This window comes from Nicotiana tabacum, chromosome 6 (genome assembly GCF_000715075.1).
Source record: "Nicotiana tabacum cultivar K326 chromosome 6, ASM71507v2, whole genome shotgun sequence".
NCBI classification, from domain to species: domain Eukaryota; kingdom Viridiplantae; phylum Streptophyta; class Magnoliopsida; order Solanales; family Solanaceae; genus Nicotiana; species Nicotiana tabacum.
Genome location: NC_134085.1, coordinates 215,223,187 through 215,237,916, shown reverse-complemented (window position 1 = coordinate 215,237,916; position 14,730 = coordinate 215,223,187). Strand labels below are relative to the sequence as shown.

The following is a 14,730-nucleotide window of genomic DNA, read 5'->3' as shown; positions in this document are numbered from 1 at the left end:
TGGGACAACAAGTAGTTGCTAGTTGATTCAGGAAGAGCTTAGTTATGGCTAGACAGGAGGTTACAGATGAGTCAGCAGATTGTGCAAGATAAACATAGTAAAACCCAATATAGTGAATTCAATCTTGCAATAGTATCACTGTAATACTTGAGAAAGATTCAGATAGGAGTTGGGATAGTTAAGGTACCATATGAGTGTTACTGAAATAAAAGAGAATGCCACTAGGAAGACAGTCAAAATATCAAGTTCAGAAGCAACCCTACAAGCACAAAGGCGTGGAGGTAAGTAACTACGGATAATTATAGGCAAGGAAGTACATCAAAAGGTCCGTAGAGTATACGATGTAATAAGCTCGCATCTTTATAAGAGTCAGAGGGTCCTCCATAAGTACTACAATGAAAGACTAGCTTAGGAAATAAGGAAGAAGGGTTCAACTTAAGATTAGTGACCTAAAGAGGAAATGGTCTTGTAACAACAGTCTCACAACAAAATTGTATGAACTCCAAAAGAAAGTGGCACCAACCATGGCTAATGAACGGGGAGTAAAAATCAAAAGTAGCATTCGAGATCATATGAGTTGCACGAAACTTCCAATATGCGTGGGAACTAAGATAAGCCAAGTATTCATGCAACAAGTGGCAGAATGACCAAAAAAGCAATTGCTTGCAATTAAAGAAAGTTGAGAAGGGATGAAAAGAATTATTCGATCAATGATCTAGAGTTAGTTATGTTATGAACGTACTTAAGATTTTGAAATATTATCCATGCAACATATATGTTGAAAGAAATAATTGAGTCTAGGTTATGACAAAGGATTAAATTGTTAAAAAGATTATATCATGGATATCCCATAGTGTCCATAAAAGGCTAAAGTGATAATTAAATACCATGAGCCGCAGATCGGAAGATAGATTAAGCCTACATAAAGCCTGATCATAAGGAAGGGGAAACTAAAAAGTTACATCAACTAAGTAAATCAGGAATTTGATTATTGAATCCAAAAAAAAATTATTGACATCGTGATTGAGAACATTACAGGATTACTCGTAATATCAGAAGTACAAAAGAGATCGTACAGTAGCCATATTTGATAATGGCTCAATAATAAAGCTTGTTAGAAGAGTACCAACCTCATAAGAAGTCAGTATGAAGCTCCATTGCGTATGCACTAGAGGTGCAAGTATTACAATAGAGCTTCAAGTTGTACATGTGAATTATACCTACATGGAAGAGAGGTTATGAAAGAAATAAAATATGTGATGCGAGATTTTAAGGCAAGTAAGGTAAAGGTGAAAAACGTACGACATACTCAAGTACAGAAGGTTGTGAATGGTCCATACTTCAGATAGAAGGCTAGAAGCGCCAGGGTTCAGTATCCAGAAATGATAGCGGCATCGTTAGTGGCATATCTTCCAACCTATGGTTTCTAAGTATCGAGAGGTCTAGCTAAGAAAGTAAAGGGGATTTAGAGACGATATGATGTCTCGTTTGATATTCGAAAATAACACAAGGGAATCTACGATACAAGCAAGTTGAAGAAAGATTGCGAGTAGTATAAATAGATATGTGTAGGTCGCAAGCTATGTAGTACTACAATTAAAAGGAATATCACACACATCAGGCAGAATAAAACCAGAATTACAAGTAGAAGAATGAACACAAGATGAAACAACATTAGTCATGGGAGAAACAAGGTGAACACAAGATGAGACAATACTATTTGTGGAATCTAAATTGGTGAAAAGTTGATAATGAGAGGAAGGACTTTTCCACACAAGCTTGTAAAGGCCACTATCCAGTTTACCAAGATCCAGAGGCTTCTTCAGAGAAGAGCCCTATGGTATAAGTAAACAAGATTCATAAGCGAACAGAACAAAACATTTAAATTATTTTATAATCATATGTACAAAGATCAGATTGTGTTGGAAAGAGGGAATATAGAGAACATTGTGAAGAATGAAAGAAGAATTTAAAACAAAAGAACCAGTGCAAGTCACTTTTACTTTATAGCCATTAGGAAGTGATACAAGATAAGGCACAGGTAAAGAAGTAAGGTTTGATAGAAAATCTTTATTAGACGCCAGTAGCACCAGAGTCAACTATCCATGTTAAATATATTGATTGAGAAAGCATGCAAGAACTAGAACTAGAACCATTCAGCAGATCATCAGTTAGTAGAGTACAAGCAAAATTGGGAGAAGCCATCAGATTAGACTGAGGATTAGAATCTGATAAGTGGGACTGTTGCAGTAAAGTCATCAACTGATTGTACTGCTGCATACTCAGACCAGGAATCACGGAACTTTGCTCAGGAGAACTAGAGACACCAGAATGAGAAGAACCAGTAATGTTATAATGTCCACTATCAGAAGACTCAGGTTCAACAGTAATATTTGTTACAGTTCTTTTACTCTTAGTGAATTTGAAGTTAGAGGAAAAACCATGAAGTTTATAATATTTGTCAATCAAATGTTCAGGTTTTTTGCAGTATCTGCAGAATAAAGAACCCCTGGTCTGATCAACATGCATCTTCTGGTCAAAACCTACCCTTTGGTTGTATTGTTGTTTTTGTGGTGGAAGAAGAGGCTTAGGAAAGTGACTAGCATTTGTATTGAAGGAGGCTGACTCTGAATTGAAATGAGGAGTAGAATTTACATGTCTCTGACTCTCATCTTGGAGTAAGATATTGTAAATAGTATCAAGTTAAGGTAGTGGTTGCATCATAAGAAGATTACCCCTAATACTAACATAAGTTTCATTGAGCCCCATTAAAAATTGATATACCTTGTCTTCCTCTAACTCCTGTTGTAAAACCAGATTTAGCAGAACAACTACACGAACTCATATGATTCTTTCAGATGAATGCCAACTCATCCCACAACTTCTTTAATTTGTTAAAGTATGATGCTATATCAAGAGACCCTTGACAAGTAGAGGCTAACTCTTTTTTAATCTCAAAAACTTTGGTTCAATTTATAGTTCCATATCGTTTTTCAAGTTGATTCCAAATGCTTTCGGTTGCTTCAGAATATTGAACACTCTCGACAATTTCAGGTGATAAGGAGCTAGCTAACCAAGATATTGTCATATTATTACATCTATTCCAAAGTCATAATTCAGGAGCAACATCAGCAGGTTTAGAACATGTTCCATCTATAAAAGCTATCTTATTTTTTGCTGACAATGCCACTATCATATTTCTCTTCCAACCCCCAAACCCGATTCCAGAAAATGGAACTTGCACCAAACAAGTACCCAAAATATCAGAGGGATGTATGAATAAAGGACCAGAAGGATCTGGAATATTTGTAGAGCTAGCAGGGGTAGAACTAGTTATAGTCATATTTGACTCAATTGAGAACAAATATTATACATGCAATGAGGCAATTGAGGGTTAAAATCACTGAAACCAACAAAGAAAAATTCACACCAACACTGTATGAAAAGGATAGGGTAAGAGGTACCACACTTCTTCGCAACCAGAAGAAGACAACCTTCAAGGTTAAAACAAACTTCAACTGACCTCTTGAATCTCAGAAACACAAGAAAAATCCACTCGAACCCATATTAATGTCAAAGCCCGAGTTCAATTTCCGACCAAAACCAAATTCTCATTCGTAACTTCTCAGAACAAACTAAAATCCCCGGAAAATATCAGAATAAACCATCGCAGAGCAGAGAATCATCAGAAACTACTGTAAAATAGAGAGGCGACACGAAACAGACGAAATCGAAGATGAAGAAAACTTGGACAAAACTTTGTGAGGGTAATATCAGATGAAAACGGAGGACCAGATCTATAAGAATCTGTGCTCTGATACCATGATAACTTTGAATATAAGCCAAATCGCCATGAAAATCTAACTAGGGTTCATGAGAACAAAAATGAGAGAGAAAGAGAGCTTCAGATATTTTTGTATATTCGAATGGCAAAACCGTCCAAATTTGTACAAACTATACTATATATACATTGGGCCAAATGTCTTAAATCCAGAAATTATAAACCAAAACTTAACAAAATAAAAGCCTATACAACTAACTTATATACAACTGGCCTATTTCTGCTGAGACCCAGATGCCAAATAGCCTTCAAATCCAACAAATGAGTGCAATGCAAGGTCCTTTGGAAAGTATCCGTCCTAGTTCAAGCTCAAGAAACTTTAGTGGAACTGGGAGAACGCTTTCAGGGGAGACAGTACCTGCACCAGCTCCTCAACCTCCTGAGTCCATTGTACATAACATTATCTTCTGGAGAAATGGTTTTACTGTAAATGGTGGTCCTTTGAGGAGATTGGATGATCCTAAAAATGCATCTTTTCTGGAGAGTATTGGGAAGTCCAAATGTTCAAGAGAGCTGGCACCTGCAGATAGTAGCAGGGGCGAAGCTACTTTGGTTGAAGGGTGGTCAACTGACCACCCTTCGCCGAAAAATTATACTACATATAAGGTAAAATATTACTAATTATTGATTAAAAATAGACTTTGAACACCCTTGTATAGCCCACTGACAAAGGATATTCAAATTTGAACACCCTTATTGAATTTCCTGGCTTCGCCACTGGATAGTAGGTCCCAGGTGCATTTGAACCAGAGAAACCTCAAGTTCCATTTCAAGGAGTGGGAAGAACACTAGGCAGCAGCTCAACTATAGCAACTTCAGAGCTATCTGCCTCTGCCCCTATCAACACCCAAACACCTTCTACGTTCCTTGTGGATGAATCATTGCCATCAACCTCACTTCAACTTAGACTTGCTGATGGAACCCGCATAGTTGCACCCTTCAATTACCATCATGCAGTTGGTGATATTCGTGCCTTCATCGATGCTTCAAGGCCCAGTGCCATAGGGGATTACCAACTACAGACAGTTGGTTTTCCTCCTAAAAGCCTTAGTGATCCAAGCCAAACAATTGAGCAAGCAGGCTTGGCCAATTCAGTTGTTATGCAGAAGTTGTGATCACCTCACAGAAAACTGTCATTGTCATTTGCTACTCACATACTGGTTGCAAAACCTTTTTCTATTTTTCTTTGGATAAACAGAGACCTACTATATCTTAGTTAAGCTAGAGAAAATATACTTGTATTGTGATAGTTGCTGATTTTGTATCTTTTAGATCCAACTTTCACAACAAGGTGGGATAGTTTTTTGTGCTTGATCAAATATCAGAAGGACCACAACACGAATCTATATATATATATATATATAAAATTTCTAACATCTTATATGAATTGCCTTTATTCTTGAAATTCATCTTTGCTCTCCTTAAGCCTAAACAATATCAAAACTTTTTCTTTCTTATTTATGTGTTTTATTTTTTTCCATTTTTTAGAACTCATACAGAAAGGGATATATTGCCATTTAGAAAAAACCATGAAGAGGTGACTGATTCGTAAGTTTATGTTTATACATATTTTACTAATATTTTTCTATCACTGAAATTTATCCATTTGTCTTTTTTTGTTACTATCTTTTCTCTTTTTTCTGCCACCATTTTTCTTCTAGATGTTCTTTTTTTTTCTCTGCATTATTGTTTCTTCCTTTTCCCCTTTTGATGTTCAATATTTATTGCAATTTATCTTATAATTATTAGGTGTAATGTTGCGTGACACGTTTCTGATTTCTAACTATTTTTTCTAATTAATCTATTTGTTCTTTTTATATTCTTACTTGTAGGTTTATTTTTAGATATTAACTTCCGAAGTTTAGCATTTTAACCTCTTGAAATAGTAAATGAAATGTTAAGTGCTGATTTTGAATTATAGCACAGTGCTTGAGTAAAGGAAACCAATTTTTTGTTACTCTAAGTATAAAAGTAATCCGAGGCGGAGCCAGAATTTGAAAGTTATGGGTTCGGAGTTCTAATTCTTTTAAGTTATTGAGTTCTAAATCAATAATTAATAATTTAGTACATATTCAATGAATTTCATAAGCCAAATATAAGGTTTGGACTAAAGCTACTGGGTTCGGTCGACCGAACCCGTAACTCATGGGCAAGCGTTTCTCTCCGAAGCCCCTGCACATTATTAGTGTAAGTTATTATACATTCTTTCGCACATTTTTTCGACCCCCATTAAAAAATAAAACTCTGGGGGTCAATATGATCAGATTTCGAGTTTGGCGGCATATTTCAAGACCAATGGAAATCTATAGAAGGTCCCTGAGAATTTGGAAATCTAACACAAATATTGATTAGATGGGGTACTTAGACGTTCGAATTAAATTAAACCTGAAAATTTTTCTCATACTTCTTTTTTAATTAAAAGATGTTAGAGGAAGCATAAAAAGTGCTTAAATCATGAAATGATGTTTGATTAGTAAAGATAAATTCTCTTTTATAAAAAATATGATCCTAAAATTTAGTTATTATATATTTTTTATCTTCTCATGATTGCACGAAGCGCATGTAAATACAATAGTTTGTTGATATTTGAGGGACAAAAAGTGCAAAAATTCATAGTCATGTATATCAATGATTATCGATGGGCAAAATGAGTAATTGGCAATTAATTAAAGTAGAATACTTGATATAATATTCATGAATTTTTTATGACTGTCAATAATGAAAAGATCAATAAAGAGTAGGAGGATATTCATTTGCTTAAAAACATCAAGGCAGGTGTTAGAAAAATATTGTTGTCAAATTTAGTTTGTAGCTTGTACCTTACCTAGATAAATAGTTTCACTTCATCCATAAATTATAGTGTCAAAATCTCTTTGAAAAAATTTCACAAATTTAAAGAAAAGATCGATAAACTCTATTGATTAAAAACGATTAATCATTTCCTCAATATATCAAGAGTTAAAATTATTCGTCGCCTCAAAATTCTGACCAAATTGCCAGTTAGCAGGAACAACATTATCAGATTGAACCCATTGGCCATCACTAGTTTGTACTTGGAAAGACAAGCTCTGTCCTATCAATTGTGCAGAAGTTTGCCAATTTTGGCCCCAATTTCTCGACATAGTAATCCAACCAGTTTTAGATCCTTTAATTTTGACATTGGCCACATCTCCAACACCTCCCACATTGTAAACAAGAACAAGAATCCAATAAGGATTCCCTTTAATCTCAAACTTAATCCCTCCTTTTTTCTGGCACTTGACTCTCCTATAAACTACAGGGACAACCCCTGCTTTATATTTGGCTATTTTTAAAAACATTGGCTCTGATAAATCAAAGTGTTCTTGGGGAGGATTACACCAAACATCTACAGTTTTTGTGTAATTTGGAGGGCAGAAATTGGTGGCTGTTATTGTAATTTTTACCCCTGCATTGCACCATTGAGGAGCATTTACGCACATTATTTCAAAGCAAGCTCCACAGGTTGCCCCATTGTGAAAAAGTGCTGTGCTTAGTGCTGCTGTTTCCAGGCCATACCCTTGGTGGAACAAATTTCCATAGCCACAAGCTCCCTCTGTAATAGAATCCAAATGTTCGTTAATAGTATGTATATTGTGAACCAACCAAACTATGCAAAGAAGTTACAGGAATTCAATACCTTATATATATTCATGAAAAAAATTTAACCTTACATAGACAGTATAATTTTCGGCGAAGGGGGTTCGGCTAAACCTCATTCCGCCTACTCTGCCCCTGCCCTTCCCATACTACAAAATTGCAAATATCTTTTACGCATAAGTGAAAATGTTCATGTAATACCATCTTTCGCTTTTCTTTCTTTTACTTAAATCGTCAGACGAGTCGATAGTAATCTTAAATACTCGTGTATGACCAGAACCATTAGCCTATTATTAATAAAGATGTTTCATCAACCGAGCAAGGTTCACCCGTGTTTCTTTATTTCTTTTTAGATGGAAAATTTATTTCATTTCCAAGAAAAAAAATTATAATTGTGAAATTGACGTTCATGCCATTCATCTCATGGTTTGGAAATCATGTGGCTTTTATAATCATACTATACCTAATATTTTTAGTTTAAGTATTGTAACATAAGTATAAAACAAGTATGACTTACGCATGGTTTCGCCACCGGTTTCGTCTCCATAAAATGTAGCACGAGCATTTCTCCATCCATCGCCATTCAAAGCTCCTTCTACCTGTTTAGTTTCAAATGCTACAACTATAAAACAAACAAAAATGGTGATGACCAAGCATAAAAAACTTTGCTGTTTTGCCATTTTAGGCTTAACAATCTTTCTCTAAATTAGTTTTAGCTCTGTGGTTGATTTGCCTGGATAATGGAGTACTTTGGCGTGAAATTTATAGCCAAAATCTTAAGAGGGTAACAACACTAAGGCCATAAAAAAAGGATAATCCCAATAGAGATTACAATTGTTGTCGTAAATTTAGAGATAACGGAATGATTAATTTCGTAAATTAATGCAATAATTTAGTCATTTGCTATTATAGTAGATTGCTGCAATTTAGCTGGTCTTCCCAATTAGTCATGATTTGCTTTTACATGCATATAAATAGGCAATCTGCATCAGTTTTGCTAAAAATAAATGGGGTTAAGTTACTTCATTTGTCTTATATTTTAATGAGAAAAATAGAAATCGGTTAGCACTAAAACGTAAGGAAGAGCTTTTTCTTTCTTTTCTAATATTGGGTCTTAATGTAATTTATTATACATTACAGTAATCAGATTACTTATAGTAATGTGGTTACTACTAATTACTCCATCCATTTGGCTTTACTTGTCCACTGTATTAAAATTTTATTTTTATTTTTATTTTTACTTGTTCATTTTAGCAAATCAAGATAAAGATGATTTTTTCTTATTTTACTCTTATTATTAACTACTCATTCCCCAAATTATTTCCCAAGACTTTTTGAAATGCTATTATTGTTATGGGTAAAATTGTAAAATACATATTTAATTTATTTTTCTTAAAAAGAATTATGAAGTTAAAAGTGAACAACTAAAAATGAACTGAGAACTGAATACGACAAAAAAAGAAAGAGAAAGTCAACTATCAGAAATTATAATTGCATAAGATTGTGAATATCAGTGAGAAAAGATATTACATTTTTAAATTACTTAATGATCATTTCACTTTGATAATTAAGAAAAAAAGAACTTGGCTTGTCTTGTAAATTCAATTTTGTTTAAAGCGAATGATTGAACCAAAAAAAAAATTACATCAGGGGTATTGATAAAATTTTGAGTCATATAATCAATCATTAATACTTGCATTAGGGTAGGTTACTTACATCATTCCTCGAACTCCTCATGCACCCCTTTTTTGTGTGGATATTGATAAAATTTCGAAGAATTTACATTTACAATCATTATTTCAATTGATAAATTGTCTCAGTACTTTAATTCAAGTGAGAGAGAAAAACGATGTCAATTTCTTTGTAAATGTTAACTGCCTTCAATTTTACAATATGTTCATATAAATTTTAAACACTCAAAGTCAGAAATATTTTCTAGATATTCGAAAATCTTTGACGGTGTGATTTAACAACATTAAATGAGTAAAAAAAGAAAAAGAAATGAGAAGACCAAAAACAACAAATAGAGGTGACGGGTTCGCATTTTTTGGTCTCTTAATTGTTGGAAAATTCTTATATTTTTGTTTCTCGTAAATTTGGCAAAACACATATAATCCTAAGTTAATTAAATGTGTATTTTTGGTCTCTTGATATAATAATATATGATATTTTGACAGCTTATAAAATTATATTATATTTAAATATGGAGTAACAATACAAATTTAAACATTTACAGTTAAACAGTTTAGCACTTAATAATTTGTTGTATTTGTTGAGATTTACAATCAAGGGGATCAAAAGTGTATACATTAATTAACTGAAAGTTGAATGTGTTCTCAAAAATCACAAGGACCAAAATTCGAATTTATTGATAGTTGAGGAACAAAAAATGTAAAAATTCATTGTAATTTAAATCAATGATTATCGATGGGGAGGTAAATTTGCTGTCAAATTTAATTTTTAGCTTGTACCTAATTACCTAGCAGCTTAAATATTTTTACTTCATCCATAATTATAGTGTCAATTTTTTTTAAAGAAAATTTCACAAACTTTCGCTTGAAACATACATTTCTCGGCTGATTTCCAGTACCGCAAAACATCTCTTTAACGTATTTAATGTAACCTAGAAATGAACAAGTTTGCTCTTCGTGTGTTATCTTATATATTTTCTGCAATTTTGTGTAGCAACATTAACTTGTTTTCTTCTAACTTTTTCTTATTGGATGCTTATACTTGATCTTTTCAAGCGACTTAGCTTCTTCAAATTAAAGCCAATACATAAACAAAAAGGAAAAGAAAATATTAAAAAAAAAAAAACAAGACATTTCTCTGCATACCATGTTTTAAGCGTGTCTTTCTTTTCTCTTTTACTGTATTTTCTATTTATATTCTTGAGAGTTGAAAATTTGTTTCAAAAAATTGAATAAAGGTAGAAAGGATAACCTCAATTTTGATTTGTCAATATGTAACGACCCCGTCGGTTGTTTTAGGAATTAACGCCCTGATCCCCTAATAACTGCTTTCCCCGTATTTATTTCTGCTATTGTGAATTGCCGGGAGGATTCGTTTAGAGTTTCGGAGTGTTTTGGGACACTTAGTCCCTAAACGAGAGCTTAAACTTTAAAATTTGGACCGTAGTCGGAGCAGTGTGAAGACAGCCTCGGAAAGGAATTATGTCGGTTCCGTTAGCTCCGTTGGGTGATTTCGGGCTTAGGGGCGTGTTCGGATTGTGTTTTGGAGGTCCGTAGCTTATTTAGGCTTGAAATAACAAAAGTTGAATTTTTGAAGTTTCTGGTTCGATAGTGTAAGGCCCCATGAAATTCCTACTAAAAAATCCGAATCTCGTGGTGCCAAATTAGGAGCATGAGTTAGAATAAAGTTCTCGGAAAAAATGCAAATATGCGGTCCAGAATGCGGCCACAAATCAGGTATGCGGACCGCATATCTGCCGCGGAGTTAGTTAGTGTGTTGGTTAAATTGAAGTCAACTATGCGGTCAATAATGTGGTCGCATAATTAAAATGCGGACCGCATAGTCGTCGCATAATTTCCTTTGAATTTTGTGGAGGTCAGTTCTGCGGTGCATTTTGCGACCGCAGAACGTGAATGCGGACAGCATTTCTGCCGCAGACTCAGACAGCGTGTCCAGTTTCTGGGGAGCATTTTGCGGTCCATTATGCGGGTCGCATGTTGACTCTGCGATCGCAAATGCGACCGCATATCTGACTCGGGGCTCCAATTTTTTAATTTTTAACCCGACCTCCCTATCGCTATATTCGGTATTATAACTCATTTTGAGCATTCTTCTGGACATTTCTAGAGTGAGAGAGAGGTCTAAGTGAGAGAAAGTTCTCCCCGTCATATTGCTCCATGGAATCTTGCTAAAACCTTGAAGATAATCAATTGAAGGCACCTAATCTTCTCTCCAAAAGGTAAGACTTCTTCCCCTCAGCTCTTATTTCTACACTTAGCTATAAGGGGTCATTAGGGAGGTGATTCATGGGTATAGGAATGGATTCCTTACATGCATATCAAACCTTGGGGTATTGGGAGGTAATGAACTAAAGAGAAAGCAATTAGGGTATAAAATGATAGAAATTCCCCTCAAAAGGGGCCTAAGATCATAATACACCTTTAGTGTTTGACAATATGATTGAAACAAGTTAGAGCCTCAATCTCATCTCTGATTCTCGATTTAATTTGTAATTCTTACGCAATAGATCGAAGTGCTAAGAGTTCCGGAATTTTGTAAAGAGTAAGGAAAGCTATATTGAGATATGTATGGCTAAAACCCCCTTTTATTAGAAATTGAGCTCCGTTGGTGTTTACGAAAGTGTGGTAAGATTGGATTGGTTAATGTATTGATTGCTGTTGTGCATTAATTGATTTGCAATTATCTACACATATACATAAAGGTTGTGCCTCAATGGGTGTAATGTACCATTCTTGATAATTAGAGAAGGATGAAAAATACAATTATGTGTTGAAATGCTTGGGCTATAAGCCAATATCGAAACGGAGAATTATGCATTCTAGCTGTGTGCTCACTTACCTGTGATTGCAACTTAATTTTTTTTTTTTGTATATGCCTATGATCACAACTTGCAAGATGAGTATTGACAATAGAAAACAATGTGATAATGGTGGCCCTAAGTGCAAAGGAATTGATATGAGATATGTAAAATAAAGATTTCGATGTGTTGACTAATGAGAAAGGAATAATGCCTAGGCAAGGCAACCTAGCTGATCGGGTCGTGATCGGACACCATGCTGCACACATGGTGGTAATGTGCTGATATTGAAATTCGGATAAGGGAAATGAAACAGTGATTGAGATATATGCCTCCAATGAGGTGACCTAGCCGGTCGGGTCGTGATCGAGCTTCGCTCAAGATAACAGTGGTATTGAGAACAGTAATGAACATATGAAAGAAATGCCCCAAACTAAGTTTTGGAAAATTATATGAAAGATTATATGATGTGCATACTTGATTTACTCATGTACTTACTTGTACTTGCTTGATAGTTCTTTCTAGTAAAATGGTATTTAGTTATACATACTAGTACTATTCTATGGTACTAACGTCCCTTTTGCCGGGGGTGCTACATTTTTAAATGAATGTAGGTGGCTCCATAGCGGACAGTGCCGATCGTGTGTAGCGGAGCGTTCTTCTACTCGAAGTCTTGGTGAGCCCCTTTCTCTTTCTAGGGGTTATATTGTGTATCTTCTGTTACTATAGACTTCAACTTTTGAGGTATAGCCGGGGCCTTGTTGCTGGCACAGTTATGCTTATCTGTTATATCCTTAGAGGCTCCGTAGACACTAGTGTGGGTTATGTACGGGTGTGTGGGGAGTCCATTAGCTATGTTGTAATCCTAAACTTGTGATTTCCGTAAATTGTAACTCTAATAGAATCCTTAAAGCTAACTTATCTACGGTATAGTGATATGAAACGAACCAACGATGTTGCATACACTATGTATCCTCATCTAAATTAATGAAAGCATGGGTCCCTTATTTACATTAAGTTGGCTAGAAAGTGTTTGGTGAGGCTTGCTCAGTCAGGTTCACTTGATTGAGCGTCGGTCGCACCTCCCGAGGTTGGGGCGTGACAGATAGTGAGATTTTGATCAAGGGGTCGGAATGGAATTCCGAGAGTCGGAGTAGCTCCATAGCGTTGAATGTTAAGCGTGTGCAAAATTTCAGGTCATTCGGACGATGTTTGATAGACTTTTTGATTGAAAGCAGAATTTGAAAGTTTTGGAATCCTTAGGCTTGAATCCGAGGGTGAATTGGTGTTCCGACATTATTTTGAGTGTTCCGAGGATTGGTACAAGTTTGAATAGTGTTATGTGACTTGTTCGTACTTTTGGTTGAGGTCCCAGGGGCCTTGGGATGATTTCGGAAGGTTGACGGAAGAAATTGGGAGATTTGGAAGCAGCTTCAGTTGTTGAAGTGTTGTCATAACAGCACCTGCGGATTGGGGACTGCAGGTGCAGGTTCGCAGAAGCATGTGGCCAGTCGCAGATGCGGCCAGAGGAAGGGAAATCAGAAGTCGCAGGTGCGGGTACTTTATTGCACCTGTGAGACCGCAGATGTAGTAAGTGAAGCGCAGATGCGACCACTGCATTTAAGTAAATTTTTGCAGATACGCACCTGGGACCGCAGGTGCAGAAACCCTAGGCCATAGCCTATATAAGGTTTCTATCGTGATTTTAGCCTATTCTTTCACCATTTTTATCCGAGAATTGAGCTTTTCGGGAGGTTTTTTTGAGAGAGGATTCAAGGGAGCTTCAAGAAGGTAAGATTTTTGGAACCCAAAGTCGTTTATATGGTGTTATTCTACTGATTTGGCAAGAAATTTATGGAAAATAAGGGTTAGAATTGGGGGTTTAGGGTTTGAAATTGGAGACTTCGATTTAAGGATTTGAGGGGTTGTTTGCGGTCTGATTTTGATGAATTTGGTATGTATGAACTCGTAAGAGTATAAGGATTCTAGTTTTGCGAACTTTATCCGATTCCGAGATGTGAGCCCGGGGGACTTTTTGGGCAATTTTCTTAATTTTGCGTGTTAGCTTCGAATTAATTAGTTGAATTAGTTACTTGAAGTTATATTTATATTATGCAATTACTTTGAATAGACTAGGGCCATTTGGAGTCGGGTACTCGTGGCAAGAACGTGATTTCGAGTTGATTGAGCTGGTTCGAGGTAAGTGGCTTGCCTAACCTTGTAGGGGGGGAGGGGGCGGGGGGGAACTCCCCTTAGGATTTGGAATTGTTGTTATATGAGTGATATGTACGTGAGGTGACACGTGTGTACACGTGCTAATTGTTGAATATCCCATTTTCATTGAGCTAATACCATGTTTTCTTGTAGTTTAGCAAATACTTGTACTAGAAGCCTCTTGTTTAGACTAGGAAAAATATGCCTACGTGACTTAACTGTCTTACATGCCTTAATTGCCTAGGGTAGAAATTCCTGTCTAATTCTTGAATAGAATTGTATACTTTCTGAGATGGTTGTGTGTTACTTTGGAACTACGGGATGATATCCCGGGAGATCCCCCTACTTGTTTACTTTGGGACTACGGATCGGTATTCCGGTAGATCCCCCTACACATTTATATTTGGGACTATGGTACAACACCCGATAGATCCTCTGTACTGGATATTTACTTTGGGACTACGGAACAACACCTGGTAGATCCTCTGTACTGGATATTTACTTTGGGACTACAGATTGGTATTCCAGGAATTTCCACTGCATATTT

General features: G+C 35.7%; 2 protein-coding genes across 2 annotated transcripts; one reads left to right on the top strand and one right to left on the bottom strand.

Moving 5' to 3' along the window:
* Positions 1 to 4,102: 4,102 nt before the first annotated feature.
* LOC107783095 (plant UBX domain-containing protein 4-like) lies at positions 4,103 to 4,956 on the top strand. The gene is made up of 2 exons (XM_075256591.1): positions 4,103 to 4,393; positions 4,570 to 4,956. Exons 1-2 carry the CDS (start codon positions 4,103 to 4,105, stop codon positions 4,954 to 4,956), a joined length of 678 nt encoding a protein of 225 aa, XP_075112692.1.
* A 1,836-nt stretch (positions 4,957 to 6,792) lies between these two features.
* Positions 6,793 to 8,176, bottom strand: LOC107783097 (expansin-A23-like). Its single transcript, XM_016604062.1, has 2 exons — positions 7,977 to 8,176; positions 6,793 to 7,415 (listed from the first exon to the last, which is right to left on the bottom strand). The coding sequence occupies exons 1-2, from the start codon at positions 8,137 to 8,139 to the stop codon at positions 6,793 to 6,795; spliced, it is 786 nt and encodes a 261-aa protein (XP_016459548.1). The 5' UTR covers positions 8,140 to 8,176.
* Between the last annotated feature and the right edge of the window lie 6,554 nt (positions 8,177 to 14,730).